Here is a 12,355-nt window from a genome sequence, read left to right on the forward strand (position 1 = left end):
ATGATTCTGTCATACTAATGTCTTTTCGCACGCGTTGCGCGCTGATTTGAAGTGCAAATTCAGATTCCTCTTACGTGAAAACTTCTTTCCGCATCTATCACATGCATGTGTGATTTTATTATGAACCGCATCGATGTGGATTTTAAGATAAACTTTTTTTGCAAATGATTTTCCGCATTTGTCGCATGTATGTTTGAATCCATTGTGCACCGAATCTTTGTGGATCTTGAGATGAATCTTTTGTGAATATGTCTTTCCACAAATATTACATGCATGCCTAATACCATTGTGCACCGCATCGACGTGTACTTTGAGATAACTGTAAATTGAGAATTTCTTGCCGCAAAAATCACATGGGAAGGTGGTACTTTGATGCGCTGATAGAACATGTCTACTTAACCTATTCTTGCTTGCGTATTCATTTCCGCATATATCACACGCGTGTTTGACACCGCCATGCAAGGTGTCAATATGTGTTTTCAGATTACTCTTGTTTGATAATTTCTTTCCACATATGTCACACGAATGGATTCCACCATTGTGCAACGTGTCAATGTGTTCTTTGAGATTGCTCTTGTTTGATAATTTCTTTCCACACATGTCACACGAATGGATTCCACCATTGTGCAACGTGTCAATGTGTTTTTTGAGATTGCTCTTGTTTGATAATTTCTTTCCACATATGTCACACGAATGGATTACACCATTGTGCGCCGTATCGATGTGATCTTTAAGATTACGCTTACTGGAGTATTTTTTTCCGCATATTTCACATGCATAGATCTTATCATTGTGCACTGCATCGATATGCGTCTGGAGATTAAAATTCAGCGAAAATTTCTTGCCGCATACGTCACACGAATGGGTAATACCTTGATGAACTGATTTAACATGTCTATTCAGATGACTCTTGAATTTATACGTCTTTCTGCAAATATCACACTCGTGCAAAGTGTAATTGCCATAATGCACGAAATCGATGTGAGCTCTGAGATTGATCTTCTTTCTGTATGTCTTTCGTCAAAAATCACATTGGTAGGTGATACTTTGATGCGATGATTGATGATGTCGAAGTAAACCACTCTTCCAAGAGAATTTCTTTTCGCATATTTTACATGCGTGGGCTTTATCATTATGCACCTTACTGATGTTTGTTTTGAGGTTAAGTTCATCGTTCAACTTTTTTGTAATTCTTCTTTTTTTATTTTGTTCGAAAAGTGCACAGTCGAAATTTAAATCTACATCTTCAGCGGCGTCGCCTAAAAATTCTTGTTTCACTTCCCCCGTAGTTTCTATTTTAATGTTATTCTGAGTTCCAGAACCATCGCTATTTTTTATATTCCTTGAGTGATTTTGTGAATCATCGTCAATTTTTTTAACTGTTGATAAATTAATGTTGGGTTTAACGTCTTCGCACTCAACAATTATTTCCACTTGGTCATCCAGTTTATTCTCACGATTCACGTCACATTTTCGTACGATATGGTCCTGTTGAAAAATTAAAGATCTGAAAGAATCTTCATAAAAATAACTACGTATATGAGTTACGTAAATTGTCAATATTGCTTACTGAATTTTCTCGCTGAAATGGCAAGAATTGAAAGTTTTTCAGATCGGGTTTCTCATCAATCGTCTCGCGATCGTTTTCAATGATCGATGTATGGATTGGTTCCTCTTTCACTCTGAAATAATCACGATCTTATCAAGTTGTAAAAATTGTACAATTTCATTCTCAAAAAATGAAAATTACCTGACATTGCAATCGAGTATATCGCTGGATTCCATCATTGACTCTCGGAATTTCATCAAACTAATTAACACTAAAAAAGACTGTCGAGTATATAGCTGTGCTGTTACTGTACTCGCTATATTTATAGAAAAACTGTGTTGTCTACGCGAAGAGCACTTAAAGGTTATTCTCGACCAGTTCCGCACAGTACTACAGCTCCCGCAAGTCTCGATGAAATTCAACGCTATCATGGAAAGCAAAATACCGCAGAAAGGTCGTGTTGCTCGATAGCATGCGACGCGCGATGAACACATTTGAACACAACAGAACGAGCCAAGCTCGTTGTATGGTATCGGCCATTTCTTTTTCCGTGCACTTTTTAGCTTGAAGTATCGAAGCCATCGATATGTAAACGTAGAAAACTACGTCATTATAATGATATCGATGATATACATTTTCTAGACTAGATATATCAGGTTGACCATAATTCATAAACACACCGCTAGGCGGCGAACAACTGACACCCACAAGTGACAAACCACAATAAAGATTACTATAAATAGGTACTAACTTCGCATCCAAGTAGTACCTTCAATGGACAAAATGAAGTACCTTCTTTTTGTTGTATAAAAGATCTGAAGAAGAACAAGAAAACTATATAAATCATTCTGAATGACGACTTAAATGACTACAAAGAATAATTTATATTTTATTTATTAATTTATAATCGATTCCTTCGCCGATATTCCCAATTCATATTCATAATTTTTATTTTCAATTCGCCCGTGGCACAGAATGGACTGGCACCGCTGCACATGGCGTCGCAGGGCGACCACGTGGACGCCGCCCGGGTGCTGCTCTATCATCGGGCGCCCGTCGACGAGGTGACGATCGACTATCTGACGTCGCTGCACGTCGCGGCGCACTGCGGCCACGTGCGGGTGGCCAAGCTGCTTCTGGACCGCAAGGCCGATCCCAACGCCCGAGCCCTCAACGGCTTCACTCCGCTGCACATCGCCTGCAAGAAGAATCGCATCAAGGTCGTGGAGCTGCTGCTCAAACACGGCGCCTCGATCGAGTCGACCACCGAGGTGAGCTCATGAGCTTCGATACACAGCCTGCACAGTTTTACAAATTCGTTACGTTACTCGAGTAAATTTTTCCGCTGCTACATGGTTTACCGAGCAATTGAGGGCAGTGTACATACGTTTTAATGTTTCAACGTAAAAACACGAGTCGTTTTCTCGAGGGGCTAATCCTTAATAGACTTTATACGTACGTAAGGGCGTCTGCGGTGTCTCCGCGCTGCAGACGCTACATTAACATCCATAATTTATCATGTCCTGGGTGTAATTAACTCTCTACAACTTGAGCTCTCTCGCTCTCTTGCACGTACGCGAGATAGTTAAACGAGTTTAAAATTTTTATTCGAGGTTTTAAAATTTATCTCGAGCGCCGGTCTAAATTGTACCGCAATCTTTGTCGATCCATCGAGCGCCACGCCACGTCCCACATTTTATTTTTATGAAAATATTACACACCACTTCGAATAATTGAAACATATCGATCTCTCTCTGTTGCCGTCGTCGTCGTCGCGCCACGACACAGTCGGGACTGACGCCGCTGCACGTGGCGAGCTTCATGGGCTGCATGAACATCGTGATTTTCCTGCTGCAACACGAGGCCAGTCCGGATGTGCCCACGGTGAGGGGCGAGACTCCGCTGCACTTGGCCGCGCGGGCCAATCAGACGGACATCATCAGGATACTGCTGAGAAACGGAGCGAAGGTCGACGCTCGGGCGAGGGTGAGTTAACCAACGAAACGCTGATCGTGTGCGAGGATCATATTAATTTTTAATTTTCTCTTCTTTTTTGCGTCGTTTCAGGAGCAGCAAACGCCGCTGCACATAGCGTCGCGTCTCGGCAACGTCGACATCGTGATGCTGCTGCTTCAGCACGGGGCGGCGGTCGACACCACGACCAAGGACATGTACACCGCCTTGCATATAGCCGCCAAGGAGGGCCAAGAAGAGGTAAAATTTGTTGGAAAAAAGTCTAATTGTTGTGTTTTCGTTTTGGTGTGTGAAAGATTTGAGCGTTTTTATTTTCACATTAACTATTATTATGAGTAGCACTGATGACATATACCGATCAGTATTATTTTTTATCACCATCACGACATTATACTTATATATTGTACATAAATAATTATTTTATAAAAAAGTGTGTGTTTATTTTAGTTATACTCATTTTATAATTTAATAAATTTGAATTTTACTCGTGAAGCATATTTTCATAGGTGTGTTATTTTTTTCAATTGCGTTTCATATATTACTCTTGTTCAAGATGCATGTGTTTTCTGTATTGTTATTGCACCCGATAATCATATTACGCATATCACGAAAAGAATTAAAGTTCATTTCTCAAGTGCTAATTGTTCACTTAGCACCTAGGTAAGTGCACTTATTATTTCTCACCTCACCTTATGACCTCGATTTGTTTCATTAATAAAAAGTACACTACGTAGTCTTTGACAATTTGCTAAAACGATCTTTCTAATGTGTTAATTTATCATCAAGGTGGCCGCTATATTGGTCGACAACAATGCATCGGTAAAGGCAACTACGAAAAATGGCTTCACGCCACTTCACGTAGCAGCCAAGTACGGCAACACGAATGTGGCTAAGATTCTCCTGCAAAAGGATAGTAAATTAGATGCTCAAGGAAAGGTAAGATTCGCAAAAATTTAATCAATTTACTACAGTTGCAAATCGTTACAATTTTTAATGAATCCGTAGAACGACATTACTCCACTGCTGTTGGCATGTCACTACGACCACCCGAACGTGGCCCAGCTGTTGTTGGAAAAAGGAGCCTCGCCATTGCTGGCATCGCAAAATGGACAAACGGCTCTGCACATCGCGGCCCGAAAAAATCAGATGGACATCGCCTCGACCCTCCTGGAACACTCGGCCAAGGCCAACGTCGAGTCCAAGGCCGGATTCACGCCTCTGCACCTCAGCTCGCAGAAGGGCCACTACGACATGACGAATCTGCTGATCGAGCACGGCGCCGAGCCCAATCACAAGGCCAAGGTTGAAACTCGTTTTCCTTACTCCAACCGATTTGAACTGCGGGAAATTGAGATTTATGGTTGATTTTTAGAACGGCTTGACGGCCCTGCACCTGTGCGCCCAGGAGGACTTTATCAGGGTGGCGTCGATCCTCGTGAAAAATGGGGCCAACGTCGAGGCCGAGACCGAGACGGGCTACCGACCCATCCACGTCGCGGCCCACTTCGGCAATCTGTCCATGATCAAATTCTTACTGAAACATGGCGCGGAGATCGACGTCAAGACCAAGCAAAATTACACGGCTCTGCATCAGGCCGCCCAACAGGGACACGCCCACATAGTCTCGGCTCTCGTCGAAGCCAACGCCAATCACAGAGCCCCGACTAATGTAAATTTTAATAAAATTAATTACAAAAAGATAGAAATAATTTTAGTCTGGCATATAGATTGAACGTTACGTTATTTTTTTATCAGGATGGACTCACGGCATTGAATATTGCTCAAAAGTTAGGATATATATCAGTGATGGAGGTACTAAAAGGTTTATCGTACGACGGAGTGACTCCGGATAACAAAAATTGGGAGGAGAAATACAAAGTCATTGCACCGGAAATTTTGCAAGAGTCTAGTCTTATGTCCGATTCCGATGACGAAGGAGGTTCGTATTCCATTATGATGATTCATAATCTATTGACTACAATCTAAATTTTCTTTTTCTCGATTTAGCCTCAGATGCTTTGATAAGCGAGCAACCATATCGATATCTCACTGCTGATTTGATGAAGAGCTTGAGGGACGATTCGTTACCGATCGACGTGACTCGCGATGATCCAGTCCACAGACAACAATGTGAGTATTTTTCACTAAAATATTTTCTACCACTTCTGAAGAATTTACAAAATCTCATTATTAATTGTCCAATCTTTATTGCAGTATCGCAAGAAGAACATCAAGAATTCGTTCAAAGTAGCAACTACTGCGCAGGTGAAATGTTCGACAGTACCGATTTCTCCAAGTGAGTACAACTGTTTTGTCACAATTGATATAACATTTACATTTTCATATTAAATAGTAATTGATTCACTAAGCACATAATTATTATATAATAGATCATCACTAATATAGAGTTAATTTTTTCTTTTCCATATTGTCATGCGCATAATATGAGCAGGCCACATTACAAATCGTTAGTATGCAACGCATGTATATTCACACTTTTCATCTATCGCACCGTACCTTTTTCCTTCGAGACTTGTTAATAAATATTTACCTTTTTTTTACCTCGATATTATTTGCACATATTTGAATAATTGCAGATTTATGATAATGTTGAAGTATTTATCTTATTGCGTCACTTCCTCACTTTTAATTATTCAAGTAATTTTGGTACTTGATAATTCTACGTCCAATCACGAATTTTCTATCTTTCCTGATAAGTTTTGAATGTGTGAAACTTAAACTAATCGCAAAAAAAACTTTTCAGATTTTTGGTCAGTTTTCTGGTCGATGCACGTGGAGGAACAATGAAGGGCTGCCGTCACAGTGGGATTAGGCTGATAGTACCACCGAGACGCGCCTCGATGCCGATTCGCGTGACCTGTCGCCTCGTCCGACCCAACAAAATGGCCATACCACCACCCCTGATGGAGGGTGAGTCCTTGGCGACTCGAGTAATCGAAATGGGCCCAGTCGGGGCGTCGTTCCTCGGGCCCGTCCTCATCGACATTCCCCACTTTGCCTCGGTGCGGGGCAGAGACCGAGAGATCATCATCCTTCGCAGCGAAAACGGCGAGACGTGGAAGGAACACGACAACTCGGCCGACAACGACGATTCCCTTCTCAACACTCCTTTTGGTACGTGATCACTTTTCAAATTTCGCTAGTAGAAATGCTCAGCATTAATTATGGTCTGGTAACCAAAATTTTTTACTTTGGTGTGGCAAAAGTGCTTGAACGAAAGTGTATGATATCACGACTATCGAATGCATTTTAAGAATTCTGAAAGTGACAATTCAACTGTTATAAAAAATATTGGTCAGTTTTAAACCCTTTGTATGAAATAATACTATTTTAAGTCTTCGCCACTAGATGGCCGCGTACGATTCTCTGTAAATCTGCAAGTGGCAAAGTCAAAATAAGTGTATAAGTCAGTCGCTTCCTGTTCTATTGTAAGTGCGTGTTGTACAGATTTCGGTTTTTTTGCTATCGGCATTACTTGTGTATCGTTTCTTCGTTCGTTTCGTTCGTTCGTTTATAACTATATCGTGTTTCAGTTAACATTATACTGATGACAACTATATTATACATCGTGTACTCCATGAACTTGCCAGGTGGAGCGCGAAACGCTTTGAATGTGAATTATTTTGACATATTCAATTTATACTGACGTTTTACAATTCTAAATGTAGTAAATCGATTATTAAAGTCAACCATTAATCAAAACAGATAATTTAAAAGAAAAAATGTGGATCACACCATGATCATAACATGTTTAAAAAAACGTTTTACTTTTGGTTATATAAAAGTTAAGATAAAAGTTCAGTCCTAATGGCCTTTCCATATCTAAGAAACTTTTCCGTTGGCCAAAAATTAGTAAAAAAATTCAAATTTTTTCTATCAAGGTTATATTTCACCTATTAATTACGATGCCTTTTTCTATTTTTTCTGTCAACTGCCTTAGACTCGAACATGAGCTCGCTGCACTCGGGCCGCATCAGCCGCATAGTGACGAGCGAATTTCCGCAGTACTTCGCCATCGTGACGCGCATCAAGCAGGAGGTCCACGTGATCGGCTCCGAGGGCGGGATTCTGGTGTCGAGCGTCGCGCCCCAAGTCCAGGCGGTCTTTCCCCCGGGCGCCCTGACCAAGAAGATCAAAGTCGGCCTCCAGGCCCACGTGATCCCGCCCGAGTCGACGGCCAAACTTCTGGGCAACTGCGTGGCCGTCTCGCCCGTCATCACGATCGAGCCGCGACGCCGCAAGTTCCACAAGCCCATCAGCCTGACTCTGCCCGTGCCCCAGGCCGCCAACAAGGGCATGATCAACAATTACGGCGGCGAGACGCCGACCCTTCGGCTGCTCTGCAGCATCGCCGGGGGCACCAGCGAGGCCCAGTGGGAGGACGTCACCGGCTCGACTCCGCTGAATTTCATGAACGACAAGGTCTCGTTCACCACGACCGTGTCCGCCAGGTTTTGGTTGATGGATTGTCGCAACATACAGGAAGTGCCAAAAATGGCCACGGAGCTCTACAGAGAATCTTTATACGTGCCCTTCATTACTAAGTTTGTATTAATATATCGGCTAAACATTTGGAAAATAATAAAATGAATAAACCTCTAAATTCACTTTTTCAGTTTTGTAATATACTCTAAGCGTCTTGAAGAAATCGAAGCTACTCTTAGAATATTGTGCATGACGGACAGCAGGGAAGGAATAAACACGCTCGAAAGGCAAGAAGAATTTTCGGAAATCGTTAAAAGTCGCGACGTCGAGGTAAGGCCGATTTTTAATCTAATCAAAATCTTCAATTCCTCCTGATCTAAATAAATTATGTATCTCGTTGCAGACGCTCGACGGCAAGGATCTGTACATCGAGTTCAGCGGCAACCTGGTGCCCGTGACCAAGTCCGGCGTGCAGCTGCGGTTCAAGTTTCACGCCTTCAAGCAGAACCGGCTGTCGTTCCACGTGAAGGTCAAGGATCCCCAGCTGGATCCGGTGGCGCGCATGATGTTCATGAGGGAGCCCAAGGTCGTCAAGGGCGAGCCGGCCCAGCAGCCGCTCTGCGTGCTCAACATCGTGCTGCCCGATACAATGTGCCAAAAGGATTACAAAGGTATGAGAGTGAGAAATTTAAACAAAAAAAAGGCGGACGGGTCGAAACTTAATTTTCGTTGTCGCGCAGGCATCAAAGATTCCAATCTCATCAATCAAAAGATGAACCTCATGAAGTCGAGCTGGGGCTACGATTACAGCGAGGAGAAGGGCGACGTGCCCAAGCGCACCTCGCCGACGAAGAGCAAATTCATCGTCGACAGCGCCGGTGCAGAAAAAACAGGTACGACAATACTTTTCCACATTCCATCGCGATGCATCACGTGTTACGATCCAGTTCAATTTTATAATCGTACCCAAATTTGCCGTTAGTTAAATTTTAATAAGAAAATCCAACGTCTCATTAAAACCAATTCGTTATACATATAGTTCTGAATGCGCATACAGAAATATCTAGACTCGTTTAACATTTATAGATAAAATAGCACCTGTAAATAACGCGAGTGTGTGAGTGTTTATATATAGACATCATTTAAATAATCATGTTAGATTATAAATTACGTCACATTATCTAGCTATGCATACATATATAGGATATCATTGATTGTTATTCATGAAAACTTGTACGTATCCGTTATGTAACATTAATGTAATTATTCTCTCGAGTATATGTGTATAATAACGTTTTAAAATCGTCATCATTGCTAACGCATATTACATGGATAATCCGTAACGATATAATTATCATTTCCACGATTAAAATTAATGTCATCCAGTACCTGAGATTCATTCATCAAGTGACATTTTAACGACGTATATAAAAAGTATGTAAAACATGTTGTACAAAGCGATTCATCTAGGTTTTTATTACCGATATAGTTCTGTAAGTAGCGTTAATCTTCGACTTTCCATATAGTCTCATGTATCTCTCATCGACGCAAAATAATTGTGTACCTTGAATTATCAGCGATTAAAAGAAGATTTTGCATCAAGAAGAGAAGCGTATGCGATATCGTATCCGCAAAGATGTGTTTACACGAGCAAACGGAGAAAAGAACAAAAAAAAAAAAAAAATAACCGACGAATTCTACCGAATCGAAAATCCTCTTATGTGATTTATGACAAAAGCACGATGATATCCAGTGCCATTGCCACACGTCGAGATTGAGGGGCTTCCCAGCGCGGCATTAAATTCGATTACGTTATACAGCAGCAGCAGTACTGCACACAAGTATCGGCTACTCGGGGGTGGAAGGGCAAGGTCCCGTCGTCGTCGTCGTATACCTAATGCCAGCCAGAAGTACAACGCGTAGTAGTTCTGCCTCGAGACTCTCGCGCGGCGGCCCAGAGACAGCCTAATTACTTTTAAATTTTCCTGTATTCTATTTTTTTTTTTTTTTAATACCGAAGTCATTGGCATAATTGCTACTAGTGCGCATATCTTAGTGCGCGAGCATCCAGTCTTTGCCTTCGTTTGGATTTGCCAGCGAGTCAGTTGGAGATAGTGCTCGTTGTTGTCGTTGTCGAGTTGTACCCGAGATAATATATACAAAGTGAGTTACTTTCGTTTCTTAGTTTTTTTTTTTTTTTAGAACAATGAGTGAGCTTATAATACTCTGATACTGCAGTAGAGTCACGAATGTGCTAGATGTCATTTAAAAATTCACTCATAGATTTTTTCACTTTTTAATGTACCCCGTATCTAATAATTGTTCGTCATTACCCCCTCCTCAGCACTCTACAAATTTTTTCTCTCACATTTTTCTCTCTCGCTCTTTGGAGTATACTCTCGTCGATTCAGAGCCTCTTCGATCGGTTGGCTGATCAGTCTCCCCTGTGCATTCGACTTTGCAGGTGTCCTAGATTGCTTCCCCAAAAAACCACCGTCGAGTCCGGGTAGATAGCAAAAGCCCGAGACGGCCTCGTCGTCGTCTTCAACAACAACCACCACAACAACGACCTCGTCGACTCGGCGCGCCGCCCCGAAGCTCTTCCGTCAGCAGCGCATACGTCGTCGTCAGCGGGTGGCACCGCAGCGCGAGCATGTCCGCTCAGTCAGTGGTGACTTCGGCGCCACCGGTGGAGGTTCGCGTGATCTCGGACACGATGATGAGCAATGAGCTGGACAACGAGTATCCGGATCACGCCAAGCTGCCGCCCAGCAATTTTCTCAATAGCCGCGGCAACGAGTCGTCGGGCACGCGGCAGCGGCGCAAGGCTCGCTCGACGCGTCGCCGCCTCAACGCCATGATCAACAACACCTCGCTGCACTTCTCCGACACGGACAGCGAGGGCGAGCTCGCCGTGCCCCGAGCCATCGCGCCCAACGGCCTGACCAACAAAGTCGTCGGCGGCGGTGCGACGGGACCCGCTAGTCTGTTGCAACCCGTGATATCCGTCACTCTGGACGGCAGCGGTGACTCCTCGTCGTCGAGACGCGGAAGTTTCATCGAGAATCTCACGGACGTCGACGAGATCTACCCGAGCGACTCCGAGGCCGACGGTGTCCGCAACAGAAGTCGTCGCGCCAGTTTGGCCGTGAACACGGGCGGAGTCGTACAGGGCGAGACCGACCTCGAGGACATCTCCAACGACGAGGAGGACGGCGTGGCCGACGCGCCGATCTACGTGAAGCCGCGCAACGACATACTCGTCGACTTCAACGGCGAGACCATCACCACGAAGGAGGGCGACGGACCCTTCTCCGTGGAGATCAGAAATCAGATGTCCATAGACGATCCCAGGCAGGATCCGGACGCGGCCGCCGCCGCCGCGGCCAACGCCCCGGACATAACCGTGGTGCCGACCACCGACAGCGAGGACATGGAGGCCTCGGACGACGACGACGATCTCCAGGGCGCCTGCGGACTGCCCACCTACGAGGATCTGGACATACTGGCCGCGTCGCAGATCGTCGTGTCGAGCAAGAAGGAGCAGCCGCAGCAGCTGCTGACGGTCGCCGAGCCCGACGATGGCGCCAGCGAAGGTCATACCGATGTCGAGGATATCGAATAATGCTCGAGATTAATATTTTATTCACGATGCGTGTAACGCATGTCTTTTATAAAAATGTTATAGTCTTTTGAAAAAAGATCGATTTATTCTTCGTGAAACATTTTTTTAAATAATACAGAATAGTCGTAAGTACAGCCGTTATTTCGATTTGAATGTAATTCAATTATTGAAAATCATCGTTATAATACTTCACGAATACATTAAATTTTTCGATTTTTAGTATTAATCATGATCTATTGAGCTACAGACCTGTCGTTCTCAATATTATTGTAATCAAAAACAGGAAAAAATATTTTCAAATGATACTTTATAACTAATAACTCCGAATTAAAAGATAGCCCATATTTATGTGTAATATAAGCCAATGAAATGTTGTCAATATCGATTCTTGATACTGTCGTATAATACGGCGATTATTTCATATCATTCTAATATTCTTAAGTATTTTATGATAATAGTTTTAATATTAAACGAAATATATTTCAACCGTTCCGACCAAAGAAAAAATTTATCTAATCAGAATCATTCTAGAAATGCATTATTTTTGTTACTACTAAAAAACTGTAACTGTATGGGATTTACAGGTGCTATGTCTATTTATGTCCATTGTTTAAGAGAAATAATAATAAATTATTGATCATATCTCTGTATGTAATTCTGAATAAAATTATTGATTATTTATACCCAGTGATAGATTGGTTCATATCTAGATATGCCAATTGAATTTTTGAATAACAATAATCCAATTCGAATTCGATTTA

The 12,355-nt window shown here is 42.7% G+C and overlaps 3 protein-coding genes across 5 annotated transcripts in view; 2 read left to right on the forward strand and 1 right to left on the reverse strand.

Annotated features, from left to right (window-relative positions):
• LOC106651230 (ankyrin-2-like) overlaps window positions 1-12,355 on the forward strand; it is a 33,630-nt gene that overhangs the window by 7,273 nt on the left and 14,002 nt on the right. The window contains exons 7-21 of one of the 3 annotated variants that reach the window (XM_023462816.1): window positions 2,524-2,820; window positions 3,338-3,535; window positions 3,617-3,763; window positions 4,310-4,459; window positions 4,529-4,825; window positions 4,896-5,192; window positions 5,279-5,462; window positions 5,531-5,653; window positions 5,738-5,819; window positions 5,976-5,990; window positions 6,288-6,658; window positions 7,485-8,088; window positions 8,161-8,299; window positions 8,373-8,640; window positions 8,710-8,862. In XM_023462816.1, the coding sequence (XP_023318584.1) occupies window positions 2,524-2,820; window positions 3,338-3,535; window positions 3,617-3,763; window positions 4,310-4,459; window positions 4,529-4,825; window positions 4,896-5,192; window positions 5,279-5,462; window positions 5,531-5,653; window positions 5,738-5,819; window positions 5,976-5,990; window positions 6,288-6,658; window positions 7,485-8,088; window positions 8,161-8,299; window positions 8,373-8,640; window positions 8,710-8,862 (3,325 nt within the window). Of the gene's footprint in view, window positions 1-2,523; window positions 2,821-3,337; window positions 3,536-3,616; window positions 3,764-4,309; window positions 4,460-4,528; window positions 4,826-4,895; window positions 5,193-5,278; window positions 5,463-5,530; window positions 5,654-5,737; window positions 5,820-5,975; window positions 5,991-6,287; window positions 6,659-7,484; window positions 8,089-8,160; window positions 8,300-8,372; window positions 8,641-8,709; window positions 8,863-12,355 lie in introns of those variants that run through there. The other 2 variants (XM_023462814.1, XM_023462815.1) reach the window with 2 other exon arrangements.
• LOC111694458 lies at window positions 148-1,886 on the reverse strand. Its single transcript, XM_023462820.1, has 3 exons — window positions 1,751-1,886; window positions 1,571-1,682; window positions 148-1,488 (listed from the first exon to the last, which is right to left on the reverse strand). The coding sequence occupies exons 1-3, from the start codon at window positions 1,804-1,806 to the stop codon at window positions 1,021-1,023; spliced, it is 636 nt and encodes a 211-aa protein (XP_023318588.1). The 5' UTR covers window positions 1,807-1,886; the 3' UTR covers window positions 148-1,020.
• Window positions 10,542-12,244, forward strand: LOC106653993. Its single transcript, XM_023462819.1, has one exon. It carries the CDS (start codon window positions 10,623-10,625, stop codon window positions 11,592-11,594), a length of 972 nt encoding a protein of 323 aa, XP_023318587.1. The 5' UTR covers window positions 10,542-10,622; the 3' UTR covers window positions 11,595-12,244.

The sequence above is a fragment of the Trichogramma pretiosum genome, unplaced genomic scaffold (genome assembly GCF_000599845.2).
Source record: "Trichogramma pretiosum strain Unisexual culture from Peru unplaced genomic scaffold, Tpre_2.0 scaffold1, whole genome shotgun sequence".
NCBI lineage: Eukaryota > Metazoa > Arthropoda > Insecta > Hymenoptera > Trichogrammatidae > Trichogramma > Trichogramma pretiosum.